General features: G+C 43.7%; 1 protein-coding gene across 4 annotated transcripts in view; it reads right to left on the reverse strand.

Moving 5' to 3' along the window:
- Positions 1-1,557: 1,557 nt before the first annotated feature.
- The window catches only part of dgcr2 (DiGeorge syndrome critical region gene 2), a 38,966-nt gene continuing 26,357 nt past the window's right edge, over positions 1,558-14,166 (reverse strand). For 3 of the 4 annotated variants that reach the window (XM_078553749.1, XM_078553750.1, XM_078553748.1), the window contains 3 exons: positions 12,181-12,333; positions 6,727-6,966; positions 1,558-5,776 (listed from right to left, as the gene is read on the reverse strand). In XM_078553749.1, the coding sequence (XP_078409875.1) occupies positions 5,562-5,776; positions 6,727-6,966; positions 12,181-12,333 (608 nt within the window). In that variant the 3' untranslated portion in view covers positions 1,558-5,561. The remainder of the gene's footprint in view (positions 5,777-6,726; positions 6,967-12,180; positions 12,334-14,166) is intronic. The other variant, XM_078553752.1, reaches the window with a different exon arrangement.

Genomic DNA, 14,166 nt, shown 5'->3' on the forward strand with positions numbered 1-14,166 from the left:
ATATGTAAAACTGCTCAACTTCTAAACACTGCACTCCCTTCTAAGGTGTGGCGCACAGAACTACTCACAATAGCACAGGTATCGTGATCTAACTAAGGCTTTGTATAGCTGAAGCATGACTTCTACAGCTTATATTCTAGTCCTCGAGGTATAAAAGGCCAGCGTTCCAGTAGCCTTTTTGATTATTTTCTGTACCTGTTCATCACGTTTTAATGATCCATGTACCTAGGTTTAGATAAGACAGACAAAGAAAAACCACTCCCATTAGCTGATGGTACAAAGACTATGGGACACAGATTTGAGATTTTGGGCAAAAGATGCAGGGGGTGTGAGGAAGATACTTTTTTATGCAGTGGGTGGCACAGAAGGAAGCCATTCAGCCCATCAAGTTCATGCTGGCTTTCTGTAGAGCAATCCAATTAGTCCCCTTCCTCATCTCTATCCCCATATCCCTGCAAGTTTATTTGCCTTAAGTGCCACCTCCTCGACATTGAAAGATAGTACCTTTGTTGCAAAGGTAGCACAACTTGAGTACTGTGTGCAGTTCTGGTCACCTCATTACAGGAAGGATGTGATTGTATTAGAGAGGGTACAGAGAAGATTTACGAGGACGTTGCCAGGACTGGAAAATTGCAGCTATGAGGAAAGATTGGATAGGCTGGGGTTTTTCTCCTTGGAACAGAGGAATCTGAGGGGAGATTTGATTGAGATGTAGAAAATTATGAGGGGCCTGGATAGAGTGGATGGGAAAGGCCTATTTACTTTAGCAAGAGAGGTGACTAGGAGCATAGATTTAAAGCAATTGGTAGAGGGTTAGAGGGGAGATGAGGAAAATTCTTTTCACCCAGAGGGTTGTGGGGCTCTGGAACTCTCTGCCTGAAAGGGTAGCAGAGGCAGAAACCCTCGAATCATTTAAAAGGTGTCTGGGTGTGCACCTGAAGTGCCGTAACCTGCAGGGCTATGGACCAAATGCTGGAAAGTGGAATTAGGCTGAGTGGTTTGTCTATTGGCCGGGGTTGATACAGTGAGCCAAGTGGCCTCCGTGCTGTAAACTTTCCATAATTTCTACCGTCACTGAATCCCCCGTTAGTAAGAAAGACGGTACGATGCGAAGAGGATACAAAGAAGCTGCAAAGGGATAAAGGTTAAGTGAATGAGCAATAAGGTGGCAGGGCAGAGAATGTGAAGAAATGAGGTTATTCACTTTGGTAGAAAGAATAGAAAATCAAAATATTTTTTAAATGGTGAGCAAATTTTAAATGATGTCTAGGGAGATTTGGATGTCCTCATAGAACCAGCATAAAGTTAGGAGGAGATACAGCAAGCCTGTAAATCTCTCCGTGTGTATATATTATTCCATATATAAAGCCCTGGCACCCCTTGATTAAATTCCAGTCTGCAGCTCACATCTGCGTATTGGATTCTGACCTGTGAATCGATCGCACTGGGCTCAGTCCAGGGAGACATGCTGAACTCCACTCCTGACAACTGATTATTTGGTGAATGTGGGCTGAATATAGAGAGAAGTAACAATGAAAAGCCATAACAGCAAGAAAGTTATCTCCATTTCAGAATTTATTTGGCATTTCAATGAATATTATTAACAGCAACATGAAAACTTGAACGTGCTGCCAATAGTGAAAAATGGAAACTCCTGAACACATACATGGACCTATTAACAGTATCAAATTTAATTTCTACATAATATTTTGCCGATTATCAAAATCTTTCCACTGCCACAGTAAGATCAATTACAGACAAACTAAGTACAAACATCTGGTAAATGCAGTATTTGAATAGACTGTGCGCACGTGTATCTGGTTGTGTGAATTGAGTGCCGAAGGGAAAGATTGTGGCTAGACAATAGGAAGGTGGTGCATAATTCCTAAACTCTCCATCTGAATAAGATTTTTCCAATAAAATAGCTGCAACCAGGTCAACACAAAGTCCAGCATCCACATATCATTGATCAATATTGACAAACCAATGTCAATTTCACAGAATGGTTACAGCACAGAAAGAGGCCATTCAGCCAGACTTGCTTGTGCTGGCTCTCTGAAGGAAAGGTTTACTTAGTGCCACTCCCCAGCCTTCTCCCCATGGCCCTGCACATTCTTCCTTTTCAGATAATAATCCAATTTCCTTTTCAATGTGTTGACTGAACCTGCCTTCACCACTCTCAGGCAACGCATTCCAGATCCTAACCACACTCTGCGTGAAAAAGTTTTCCTCATGTCTCCATTGCTTCTTTTGCCAATTATCTTTAATCTGTGCCCTCTTGCTCGTGACTCTTCCACCAATAGGAAGCTTTTCCCCATCTACTCTGTCCAGACTCGTCATGATTTTGAACACCTCGATCAAATCTGCTCTCAACCTTCTCTTCTCCAAGGAGTCCCAACTTCTGTAATCTATCTACGTAACTGAAGTTCCTGGAACCATTCACGTGAATCTTTTCTGCACCCTCTCTGATGCCTTCAGATCGTTCCTACAGTGCGGTGCCTAAAATTGGACACAATACTCCAGCAGAGGCTGAACCAGTGTTTTATACAGGTTTAACATAACCTCCATGCTTTTGTACTCTATACCCCTATCAAATGAAGTCTAGGATACCGTATGCTTTATTAACCATGCTCTCAACCTGTCTTGCCACCTTCAGTAACTTCTGCACATATACACTCAGCTCCGCTTGCTCTTGTATCCCCTTTGGAATTGTACCCTTTATTCTATATTGTCTCACCACGTTCCTTCTACCAAAATGAATCACTTCACACTTCTCTGCATTAGCTTTCATGTCACTTGCCTGCCCATTCCATGAACCTGTGGATGTCCTTTTGAAGTTCTACACTGTCCTTCACACAATTCACAATGCTTCCAAGTTTTGTATCATCCGCAAACTTCCTGGTGCCCCGTACACCATGGTCTAGGTCGTTAGTATATATCAGGGAAAGCAAATGACCCCTGGGAAAGTCCACTACAAACCTTTCTCTAGTCCAACAAACATCCATTAACCACTGTTTCCTGTCACTCAACCAATTTTGTATCTATGCCACTGCTGTCCTTTTCATTCCATGACCTATAACTTTGCTCACAAGTCTGTTGTGCGACACTGTATCAAATTCTTCTGGAAATCCATGTACACTTCATCAACAACATTATCATCAACCCTCTGTTATTTCTTCAAAAAAACTCCAGCAAGTTAAACATGATTTGCCCTTAACAGATCCATGCTGGCTTTCCTTAATTAACCCACACTCGCTCAAATGACTATTAATTTTGTCCTGAATTATGGTTTCTAAAAGCTTTCCCACTGCCAAGGTTAAACTGACTGGTCTGCAGTTGCTGGGCTTATCCTTACACCCTTTTTTGAACATGGGTATAATGTTTGCAATTCTACAGTCCTGTGGCACCACCCAAGTCTAGGACAGACTGGGAAATTATGGCCAGTTTCCACTCTCACTTCCCTCAGTATCCTTGGATGCTTCTTATTCGATCCTGGTGTCTGATCAACTTCAAGTACAAATAGCCTATCCAATACCTTCTCATTACTTTTAAACACTTTGAATGACTCAACTACCTCCTCTTTTACCATGACTTGCACAGCATCTTCTTACTTGGTAAAGACAGATGCAAAGTATTTGTTTAATACCTCAGTTAAGCTCCCTGCCTCTTTGCATAAATCCTCTTTTTGGTCCCTTATCAGCCCCACTCCTCCTTTTACTACCCTTTCACTATTTATATGCCTATAGAAGACTTTGGGATTTCCTTTTGTGTTAGTTGCCAATCTCTTCTCACACCCTCACTTTACTTTGCTTTTTCAATCCCTTCTGAACCATTTATATTCAGGCTGGTTCTCCATTGTATTATCCACCTGACACCTGTCATAAGCACACTTCTTCATCTAAATTTCTGTCTTTTTCATCATCCAGGGAGTTCTGGATTTGTTTGCCCTGCTTTTTTCCCTTTGTGGGAGTATACCCTGACTGCGCCCAAAGTCTCTCTTCTTTAAAAGGCAGCTCATTGTTCAGTTACCATTTTGCCTGCCAATCTTTTGATTCCAATTTATCTGGTCGGATCCATTCTTACCCCATTGAAGTTGGTTTTCTCCAGTTAATTATTCTTACTCTGGATTGTTCCTTGCCCCTTTCCATAGCCAACCTAAACTAATGATCACTGTACTCTAAATGTTCCCCAACTAACACATTAACAATATCAACCAACCACATCAATCAGTATTAACTGCATCAATGCCAAAGATTAATATATTGATTGATATCGACCAACCTTGTCAATTTGATGATCAATATCGACCCCCACATTAAAATCATTGGTCATATCAATATTAACAATACCAACGATCACATCAGTAACAATGATCAACTTATCGATCAATATCAACACTACTGATCAATACATTGATCAGTATTATTGAACTGAAATGAACATGATATTGAAAATCTCCAGCAAGGAAGAGTGAGTGGGGTAAGGGAGTACAGGAATGTGCTCTCGGACTCTGTAACCCTAAATTATGGAGGACCGATACCCTCCACCATTCGATTCACCATTCAGAAACCTGGGCTGGGACCACAACTAAAGTACACAGGGTCCTCTCCCACTGTGCCCCAATCAATAGCCTGGGATCGGAGTACAACCTACATCCAGCTTGCTGAACATATTGCTATTGATACTGTACTGGCAAAAAGAAACCAAACCGAACAAAAACCTTCCACTATTGTATAATATCCCTAATTCGGATGCTCAACCCCTGTCCTACTGAGATCCTAAGTACTCTTCCCCCCTCACCGAGAGAGCCAGTAATCTCCCATGCCCTGCAAGACCCCGAGACAGCCTGCAAACTCCCTCCCCCGAGAGAGCTTGAAGCTGTGCCCACAGCTCGAGAGGGCCTGCAACCTCCACCCCCAAGAGCCTCTGGTCTCCCCACATTACCGCTGCCCCAGCCCACCCAGAGGGCCAGTAATATCCCCAGTCTGTGACCACCTGTCCCCCACCACCCCCACAATGAGACCCTTAAGCAGCCTGTGCAACATATGCATACCCCAAATACCCTCCACCCTAGTGCACAGCTCACCTCCACCATTCTTGTGCCCCAGTGACAGCACAGAATGGCGAGCGCACTTCTGTTTGTCTACAAATATCTTTCAGCTGTTTCCAACAATGGGCCCCATCAGTTCCTAGTCTGAAAGCTCTGGTTATGAGAGAACTTTGTGATGCCAGTATTTATTCAGCATGCAGAACTACTACCTCCTCAAGTCTCTTCCAGCTTCTCAATTCCAAGTCCTGCATTCAGACGTCTATATTTAAAAAAAACACAAAAAACAGCCGCCCATTAGCTTCTTAAAGTCCTATTGTACCTGTCTCCAGGAAAATGTGCTGCATTCCACCATCAATATATACAAAAAGGATCAACTCGCTCATTGAAACAGGAAATCTGACTGCTGGAAACCAGAACTAAAGCCTTTTTTAGTCATCTGACTACTGTTTGTCTGTACAGCACTGTGCAAACATCCGCTCTTATTCCAAAAAACAAGGATAAACCCATCCATTTATACAACAGTATTTATTGAGGAGTGACTGCTTAATGCTCCACTCTCTGAGCAGGTGTCATGTGGCACTAGCAAGGTACAGCTGTCAGCTGAATCTTCCAGCTCCTCTATGACAGTCGGTAGGGTAAAGTTTGCGGCATCTGCCTGTTCTCCAACAGCCCCCTCTGCTATGGGTAGCTGGCTGCTCGGCTCTACCACCTGCCCACGATCACCATCTAAAAGTAAAAAAAAGTTTCACTTTATTTTCTGCATTGCACCAAAAAAATGCAACTGCTAGAAATAGACTTCCAGCTGCTGAGGATTCCTTGTGCATGTAGTTCTCTCATCCTGTTACAGCTATCAAATTAGGGTCTTTGGCAGATCTGCTTGACACCAACAAACAGTGGGAACACATCCTGGAGGCAGCACACAAGGACAGAGGAAACAGGTCAACGATTCAGCTGAAGACCCATCATCAGATCCGACCTGAAACATGAACTTTAGTCCTTCTCCTCAGGGTGCTCTATAATTCTCAGATTATTTCAGATATCCAGTAATGGTGGCATTTCACTCCATTATTCAATGTTCAGAAATAGAAACAGATTATCAAATACAGCATGTAGCAATTGTTGGTCCCCATAGAATGCCCCAGTTCTAATCTCACTCCCCATATCCTTTAATATCCAATCCAGTCTAGTCCCACTCCCTGTGCCCATTAATAACATCCCGCCACCCCACCCACCACTCAAGTCTAAACCCACTCTCCTACTACTCCCCATATCCTTTAATATCTGATCCAGTCTTCCTCTCCTGCTCCCCCATCCCCAGTCTAATCACACTCACACTTATTCTGCTTACCCTATAGGCTCACCTAGTCTAATTCCTCTATCCACTTCACTCCCTGTACCTTTAATATCCTATCCAGCCTAATCCCACACTCCTCCTCACAGCCTTTAATGTCCCAGGGGCGGCAGTCTATTCCCACTCTCTTGCTTATTCCTCATGGCCTTTAATATCCTACTCAGTCTAATCACACTGTCCTGCTCAATCCTTATACACTTTATCATCCCATCCCTATCATTAGCCTCTTTTGTCATCCTTTACAGATCATGGGGCTATAATAATGGGATATCAATTACAAACCCTCAAGAGGCGGAATAGCAACGGATTGAGAGGTTGGACTTACCTTGGCTAACACAAATCATGCTGTCTGGATTGATGGACGCTTCATATGGAGGTGGTGGGTCATCAGGATGTTGTATATCTGGGTATTTATAAGCTGTGTATGGAGGTGGAGGGTCATGGAAGTGGAATGCTCCTCCCTCACCGTCATCAGAAAGATGTAAAGGAGTTAAACCTGATCCAAGGCTATCTGGGCCATAATCGAAGCCTGGCATTCCACTCCGTGCAAGGTTAAAATGATGCACTGTGAAAATAAAACCGGAAAGTTAAATGTCAAGCAAGCTGGCGACAACCCACAGGTAGAAAAGGCCTAGTCAGTGATTGCGAACATAGGAGTTGAGTTGGAGAGCTGATAACATGAACATCCAACAGAACTCAAACCTTTAATAGAAACGGAAACTGATAGAAACACTCAGCAAATCACGCAGCATCTGTGGAAAGGGAAACAGTTCAGAAAATTTTCCACTTCATTCTGATCAATGCTTTTTTCTTTCATCTTAGATTCAGATACATTTTAGGAGACAGTTCTGCCTATCCTTATAAGAGTAACTTGTATGGATCAGAGATATTTCACGCACAGAGTTTGGAATGTTAACTTCATTCATCCTTGCTTGGTCTGTGCATGTGCAAATGTTTAGAGGTCCGTCGGGAGCTGAAGCTCCCAGCCTCCGCTCTCGACTACAAGATAAGCTGACTTGCATCATGCTTTCTCAATGGAACATACCTTTGCTGAGTTTTATGGAATGTCTCCTGAAATGTTTCCATTGTTTATCTACTGTTCTACCTTTTAACCTATTTTTCCAACTCTGTTCTCACAGCCTGGTAATTGCCTTTATTTAAATTTAAGACACTTGTCTTAGACCCACATTTCTCACCCTCAAACTGAAGTGAAATTCTATCATGTTATGATCACTGGTGCCTAGAGGCTCCTTTTCTACAAGGTTATTAATTAATCCCCTCTCATTGCATATTACCAGGTCTAAAAGAGTCTGCTCCCTGGTTGGCACTCAAAAGTACTGTTCTAAAACGTACTGTCCTGATACACTATGTACTTGTCTTCCAGGCTAACTTTGCTAATCCGATTCGCCCAATCTAAATGAAGACTAAAATCACCCATTATTATTGCAGTATCCTTCTTACGAGCCTCATTATTTCTTCTTGTACTCTCTGCCCAGAGTGTAGCTACTGTTAGGGGTCCTGTAAAATACTCCCACAACTGACTTCTTATCTTTGCTATTTATCTCTACCCAAATTCTATATCTTGATCTTCTGAACTAAGGTCATCTCTCAGAGTACTGTCACCCTTAACAGAGCTACTCGACCTTTCCCTAGCTTCTTGCCCATATGAAACATCATTAGCCTTGAATATTCAAGTCCTAGCCCTGGTCACCTTGCAACCACGTCTCTGAAATGGCTATCAGGTCATACATATTAATTTCTATTTGTGCTAATAATTAATCCATTTTGTCACAAATGCTGCATGCAGTACAGTGCCTTTAACTCTGGCTTTTTCCCATTCTTGCAAACTCTGGCCTTATCTGCTGGTGCACCCATTAAGTATATACTCTGTCCCTTTCTGCCACACCCTGGTTATCATTACCCATGTCGCTACTCTGCTCTACCACCTTGTCCTTTCTCAATTTTAGCACATCTTCCCTCAGGTGATCCCTCATCCATACAATTTAGTTTAAAGCCCTGACGCCCTAGTTATACGACTTGCCAGAACATGGTCCCAGCACAGTTCAGATGAAGACCGTCCCAACAGTACAGCTTCCTCTTTCCCCAGTACTGGTGCCAGTGCCCCATGAACAGAAACATTTCCGCAACACCAATCCTTCTTTAGTGGTTCTGCTTTTTCACTTTGCCCCTAGGTACACATAATCCCCAAGCCAAACCTCTTTCTAAACCCATGTCATTGGCACCCACATGGACCACGACCACTGGATCCTCCTCCTGAGGCTGAAAGTTCCTCTCCAGACCCGAGCAGATGTCTGAATCCTGGCACTGGGCAGCTAACTTAGCCTTCTGAACTCTCACTCTTGGTGACAGAAAATTGTGTCCATCCCTCTAACTATATTGTCCCCTACTACCACACATTTCTACTTACTCCCTCCACTTAAACAGCTGCCTGAAAGAATCCTAGTGGGGCAATCTGAGACACATCTAATATGGTTGGTAGCCAAAAGAGGGAGTTGATGTTTCTACGATTGTTGCAGTGTTTGCATGCATCTGAAATACATCTACATCTGGGTTTCTAACAGAGAGCCAATCTCAAGATGCTTCACAGAGGAAATACAGGAAGGAGCATGGTGGGAAAGGTCATGGAGTTTGGCTTTTTTGGAGAGTTTTTAAAATGTTGGGAGCAAACAATTTTGGGGAGGGAATCTCAAAAGAATGAGGCTGATATGTTACAAGGCTCCACAAATGGTGCAGTGGAGGGATAATCAGAGTGCTAAAGGGTACAGGCGCAGACACAGTGCTGGAGAGGTCTGAATGGGTAAGACTGTGTGGTTTGAGGATGGGCATTTTAAATTCAATGTACTGAGAACATGAAGGCATGACCAGGGTGGGTTGGACAGGATATAACCAACTGAACAAGTTGGAATTTCTGGACTGATGAGTGTTGGCCAATGAGGGAGTTTTGGAATTTGGAACAATGAAGTTTTGAAGTGACAAAGCATGAATGAGGATTCTTGCAGCAGTGGGATAAAGTATGGGCAGTGACAGACTATCAGACAGAAATGAAAGTAAGCAAACTTGGTGATGGATAGGGTGTGGGCTTTGAGACTTCACTCAAACAAGTAAGGCACCAAGATTTCACATTGCCAAGTATTCAGCTAAAAGTGGAAGTAAAACTACATGCGGGCAGGAAAATTCCATTACTTTGATCTCCTTTTTACTCATTCCCTCTTGGGTCTTTTGCTCTTGATCATTTTATCACCTATCATGCTGCACTTCATTCTTCTATCAAGATACTTTGCCTTTAAAATCTTTACCCCACTGCTCTCCTGTTGCCATGTTTGTCATTGTCTCCCTACAGCAACATCCCAATCTTATTCCAGCACCAACCTCCCTGCTCTGTGTGTCTGCTATGGGCCAACTTCACCAGCTTCCTTCCTGTCCCACTCATTTCATCCATCACCCACCTTGCTCACTCCTCAAAGATCACCAATCACAGCTTCTCCATGAACTTACTGTGGATGATTGCATTGACATCCTGCATTTGCCTGGAACTTGGTTAAACAGAGGGTGACACCTTATCCTCCACCGATGCCTCCCTGCCTTGATTATGCTTCCCCGCCCAGTGGAGGTGTGGACTTCATCACCAAGATACACCTTTGTATCTTCCTCAACTTCAAAGGCACTTTCTCTTCCTGACTGCCTCATTCAGTTATACCTCCTCACCCTTCTTTAAAAACGGTACCAATCCTCGCAAGCCCGCCTAAGTTTCTCAAGATAGCCTCCCTGTTTTGCTTCCTTAGTCCCTGCACCACATAACCTGATCTCAATCTTCATTTTAGTTCCCTCTTCTAGTCATTGCCTTCTGTTAACCTTAACCTCTTTGTTGCTCTATAAACCCTCTCATATTCATGGCTATCCCCTCAGCCTTGCCAAGTCTACTGGCCTCTCAATCACTAGCCAGGCCATTTCCATTTTCGACCACTTTCCGCTGGTCCTCACCACTCAGCCTCCTAAAAGAACCCTTCTTCACTGCCCAGCTCAGCACGATGGCCATTGCTTCCACTCTTATCTATTTGACCATGACTAGCATATTTCCAGTAGAGGCTTCTCATCCTATCCCTGCAATGATTTGTTCTACGCTTCCATCTTATTCTCATCCGCAAGCTAATCCTTGGGCACATCAGGTCAGCTTACATATTCACATTGACAACACCCAGCTCAACCTCTCCAGTGCCTCTGGTTTCAAACTGCTTGTACAACATTGAGTCCCCATGAGTCACAATTCCTTCTAGTTAAAAACTGGGAAGTTTGAATACATTGTGGACTGTGCCCACAAAACATTCCTTAACCTTGCTGACTTTATCGCTGTCTTCAGCTTAATCAAACTCAATGCAACGAGTGCCTCTACAATCTGCTCAGGAATGGAGTCTGAACCACAACTTGATTCAGAAGAAAGAGTGCTACCTCGTTAGCCACAGCTGACAAAGATGCAAGTTATATTATAGAAGCAAATCTATTGCATTTATAAATTCAATATAAATGGCCTACATGGAATTGATAGGCACAGTATGTCAGGATACTGGTGAAACGCAACAACTTGCTTTTATATAGCTCCGTTAGCATAATAATAATGACCCATGGTACTTCACAGTGGGTTATCAAACAGAAACAGACACCGAGCCACATAAGTAGATATTGGGGCATGTGACCAAAAGCTTTGCCAAGGAGCAGATTTTAAGGATCATCTTAAAAGGGGAGACAGAGGTACAGAGGGAAAGGTGTTTAGAAAGGAAACTGCAGAGCTTAAGGCCTAAATAGCCATAAGTAAAGCCACTGACGGTGAAGTGATTAAACTCAAGGATGAGGAGGGTGGAATTGCAAAAGCACAGAGCGTTGTAGGGCTGGAGGAGATTACAGAAATAAGAAGGAGCAAGGAAGGTCATGGAAGGATTCAGCTTTGAAAACAAGGATGAGAATTTTAAAATAGCGGTATTGCTGAAGCTGGAGCCAAAGTACATCACCCAGCACAGGGCGAGAAGGGAATGAGATTTGGTGTGAGTTAAGATAATGGTAGCAGAGTTTGGGATGAGGGTAGAACTATCTGTGCAGGGGGGTGGGGGGTTGATGATGGCTTCAGCAGCAGATTTTTTTTATATTCGTTCATGGGATGTTAGCGTCGCTGCCTAGGCCAGCATTTGTAGCCTATCCCTTATTTAGAGGGTCTGGAGTCACATGTAGGCCAGACCAGATAAGGACGGCAGATTTCCTTCCCTATAGGACGTTAGTGAAGCAGATGGGTTTTTACAACAATCGGCAATGGTCAACATCAGGCTTTTAATTCCAGATTTTTATTGAATTCAAATTCCAGAATCTGCCATGGTGGGATTTGAACCTAGGTCCCCATTACCCAGCGTCTCTGGATACCAGTCCAGTAACAATACCGCTATGCCACCACCCTACTCAGTTAGGGCCAGAGTGAGGCAAAGTTATGGGGGAGGAAATAGGCCTTCTTAGTGATGGACAGAATATGGGGTCAGAAGTGCAACTCACGATTATGAACAGTCGGGCTCAGCGTCAGGCTGAGTAGGAGTCATCAGCTAAGGAATGTGTTTGTAATGGAACTGAAGACAATAGTACTGATGTTAGATAAGCAACAGACACAATGGTGGAGTAGAGGAAGGTGATGGTGGATGTCATCATTATCAAAGAGCATTTGACAACACTAACATGATGCAGACAATATAATATGAAACAATATTTACAATACAATACTTACAGTTGCCCCCAATGAGAGACTCTATTCTCTCTCTGCGTCTCTGTCGCAACCGGTGAACCATGAAAAGTAGCAGCGAGAGGATAAGGAAGGAGGAGATACAGCTTACAATCAAACGCATTCCACTCGCCATGGAGTCAAAAATACTGCTGCCATCTGTGGGTACAAGATTTACAAGTCAGTTACTCTCAACAGATGATTCAGAGATTGTCACACATTCTCAGCTATTCTGCCAAAAGAAAGCACTGATCCGCTCCACGAAACGGCCATTTGTAGAGAGAGTTGTCCACTAGAGTCGGGGCAGGACGGGGCACCACCAGCCCGGGGCCCTGGGGGAAGAGGGGGTGCGGGGAGGTGGGGGGGGGGGGTGCCGGGGCAGGGCAGAGCAAAGAAGCATTAAATGTAATGGTCTAAAAAATAGAGGCATGGCAGGACAGCTCAGTTATTTGGAGTGTATATCCTGTTCCATGTGGGAACTCCTGGTTGCGTTTAGCATCCTGAACAACCACACATTCAGGACATGTGGTCAGCAGGTGTTCGGAGCTTGAGCAGCAGCTGGCGTCACTGTGGCATAACAGTAAGAATGACAGTTTCGTGAGGGAAAGGGCCACTGCCAGGAAGTCAAGAATGAACAGGCACATAGTGCAGGAGACCCAAGTGAATCACACTAATTTTTCAGCTCTGAACACTGGTGAGAGCGATGGTCCCTCTGGGCAATGAAGCCTGAGACAAGTTTACAGCACCACAGCTGGCTCAGCTGTATAGGTGGTCAGGATAAAGATTGGAAAAGCAATAATGATAGGGCATTCAACAATTAAGGGAATAGAAGGCACTTCTACAGCTACAGATGTGAGTTCAGGATGGTATGCTGACTCCCTGGTGCCAGAGTTGCAAAGCACTCAGAGGGGTAGGGGATTGGGGCAGAAGGGGTGAACAGCCAGCAGTTATGGTCCATATTGGTACCATGACATGGACAGAAAGAAGGGATGTAGTCCTGCAGGCAGGGTTTAGGGTGCTAAGGAAAAATTATAGAGCATGACCTCAAAGGAGTAATCTCTGGATTGCTCCCAATGCCATGTGCTAGTGAGCAGAGGAAGAGGAGGATAGAGCAGATGAATACATGGCTGGAGGTAATAGCAGGAGAGAAAACCAAGATGCACAGGGAATTGGGAAGACAGATGGCACGAAAATAAGAAATAGCAGGCTATTAGGTCGGGTCAGAATAAGAGGGAATCTACTCAGGCACAAATTAGATTTACTGTGTATATCTAAGTGCAGATAGCCACATGGAAATAGGATACTGTGGTGGTAACAAAGACAGGGTACTAAATATTTCTAGAAATAAGTTGTTAAAGAAAGGTAGGGAAGGAAAAGAAGGGTGATATTACAGTGCTGGAGAAAGAGGGTGTCCTAGGGTGGTTGAGGATAGAATCTATTTGGTTACACTGCTGTTGTATTCTACAGGCAGAACAGGAGAGCATGAACTGAAGTGTCACCTGAGATGTGGGTGGGGTGGAAGAGGGATTACCTTAGCACATAGAGGGTTCACCTGAGTGTGTGAGCGTAGTAGAAATAAAAAGAACTTGCATTTATATAGCACCTTTTATGAACATCTTACAGCCAATTAAATACTTTCAAACTGTGATCACTATTGTGATGTTGAACAGCAAACTCCTATTAACAGCAATGTGATAATGACCAGATAATCTGTTTTAATGATACTGGTTGAAGGATAACTATTGGCCAGGATACCAAAGCATTTCTTTGAATTATTTCATGGTTTCTTTTACACCAACCTGAGGGGATTGATGGGGCATCTGTTTAATGTCTTATCTGTAATAAAGCACCTCAGACAACGCAGCACTCCCTCAGCACTGCACTGGAAGTGCTACACTTGGTTAAGTGAAGTTTCTTGAATGGAGCTTGAATCCACAAGCTTCAGACTCAGAGGCAAGCGTGCTACCCACTGAGCTAAGATGCAACGTATTT

This window comes from Cetorhinus maximus, chromosome 12 (assembly GCF_964194155.1).
Source record: "Cetorhinus maximus chromosome 12, sCetMax3.hap1.1, whole genome shotgun sequence".
Taxonomy (NCBI): Eukaryota; Metazoa; Chordata; class Chondrichthyes; order Lamniformes; family Cetorhinidae; genus Cetorhinus; species Cetorhinus maximus.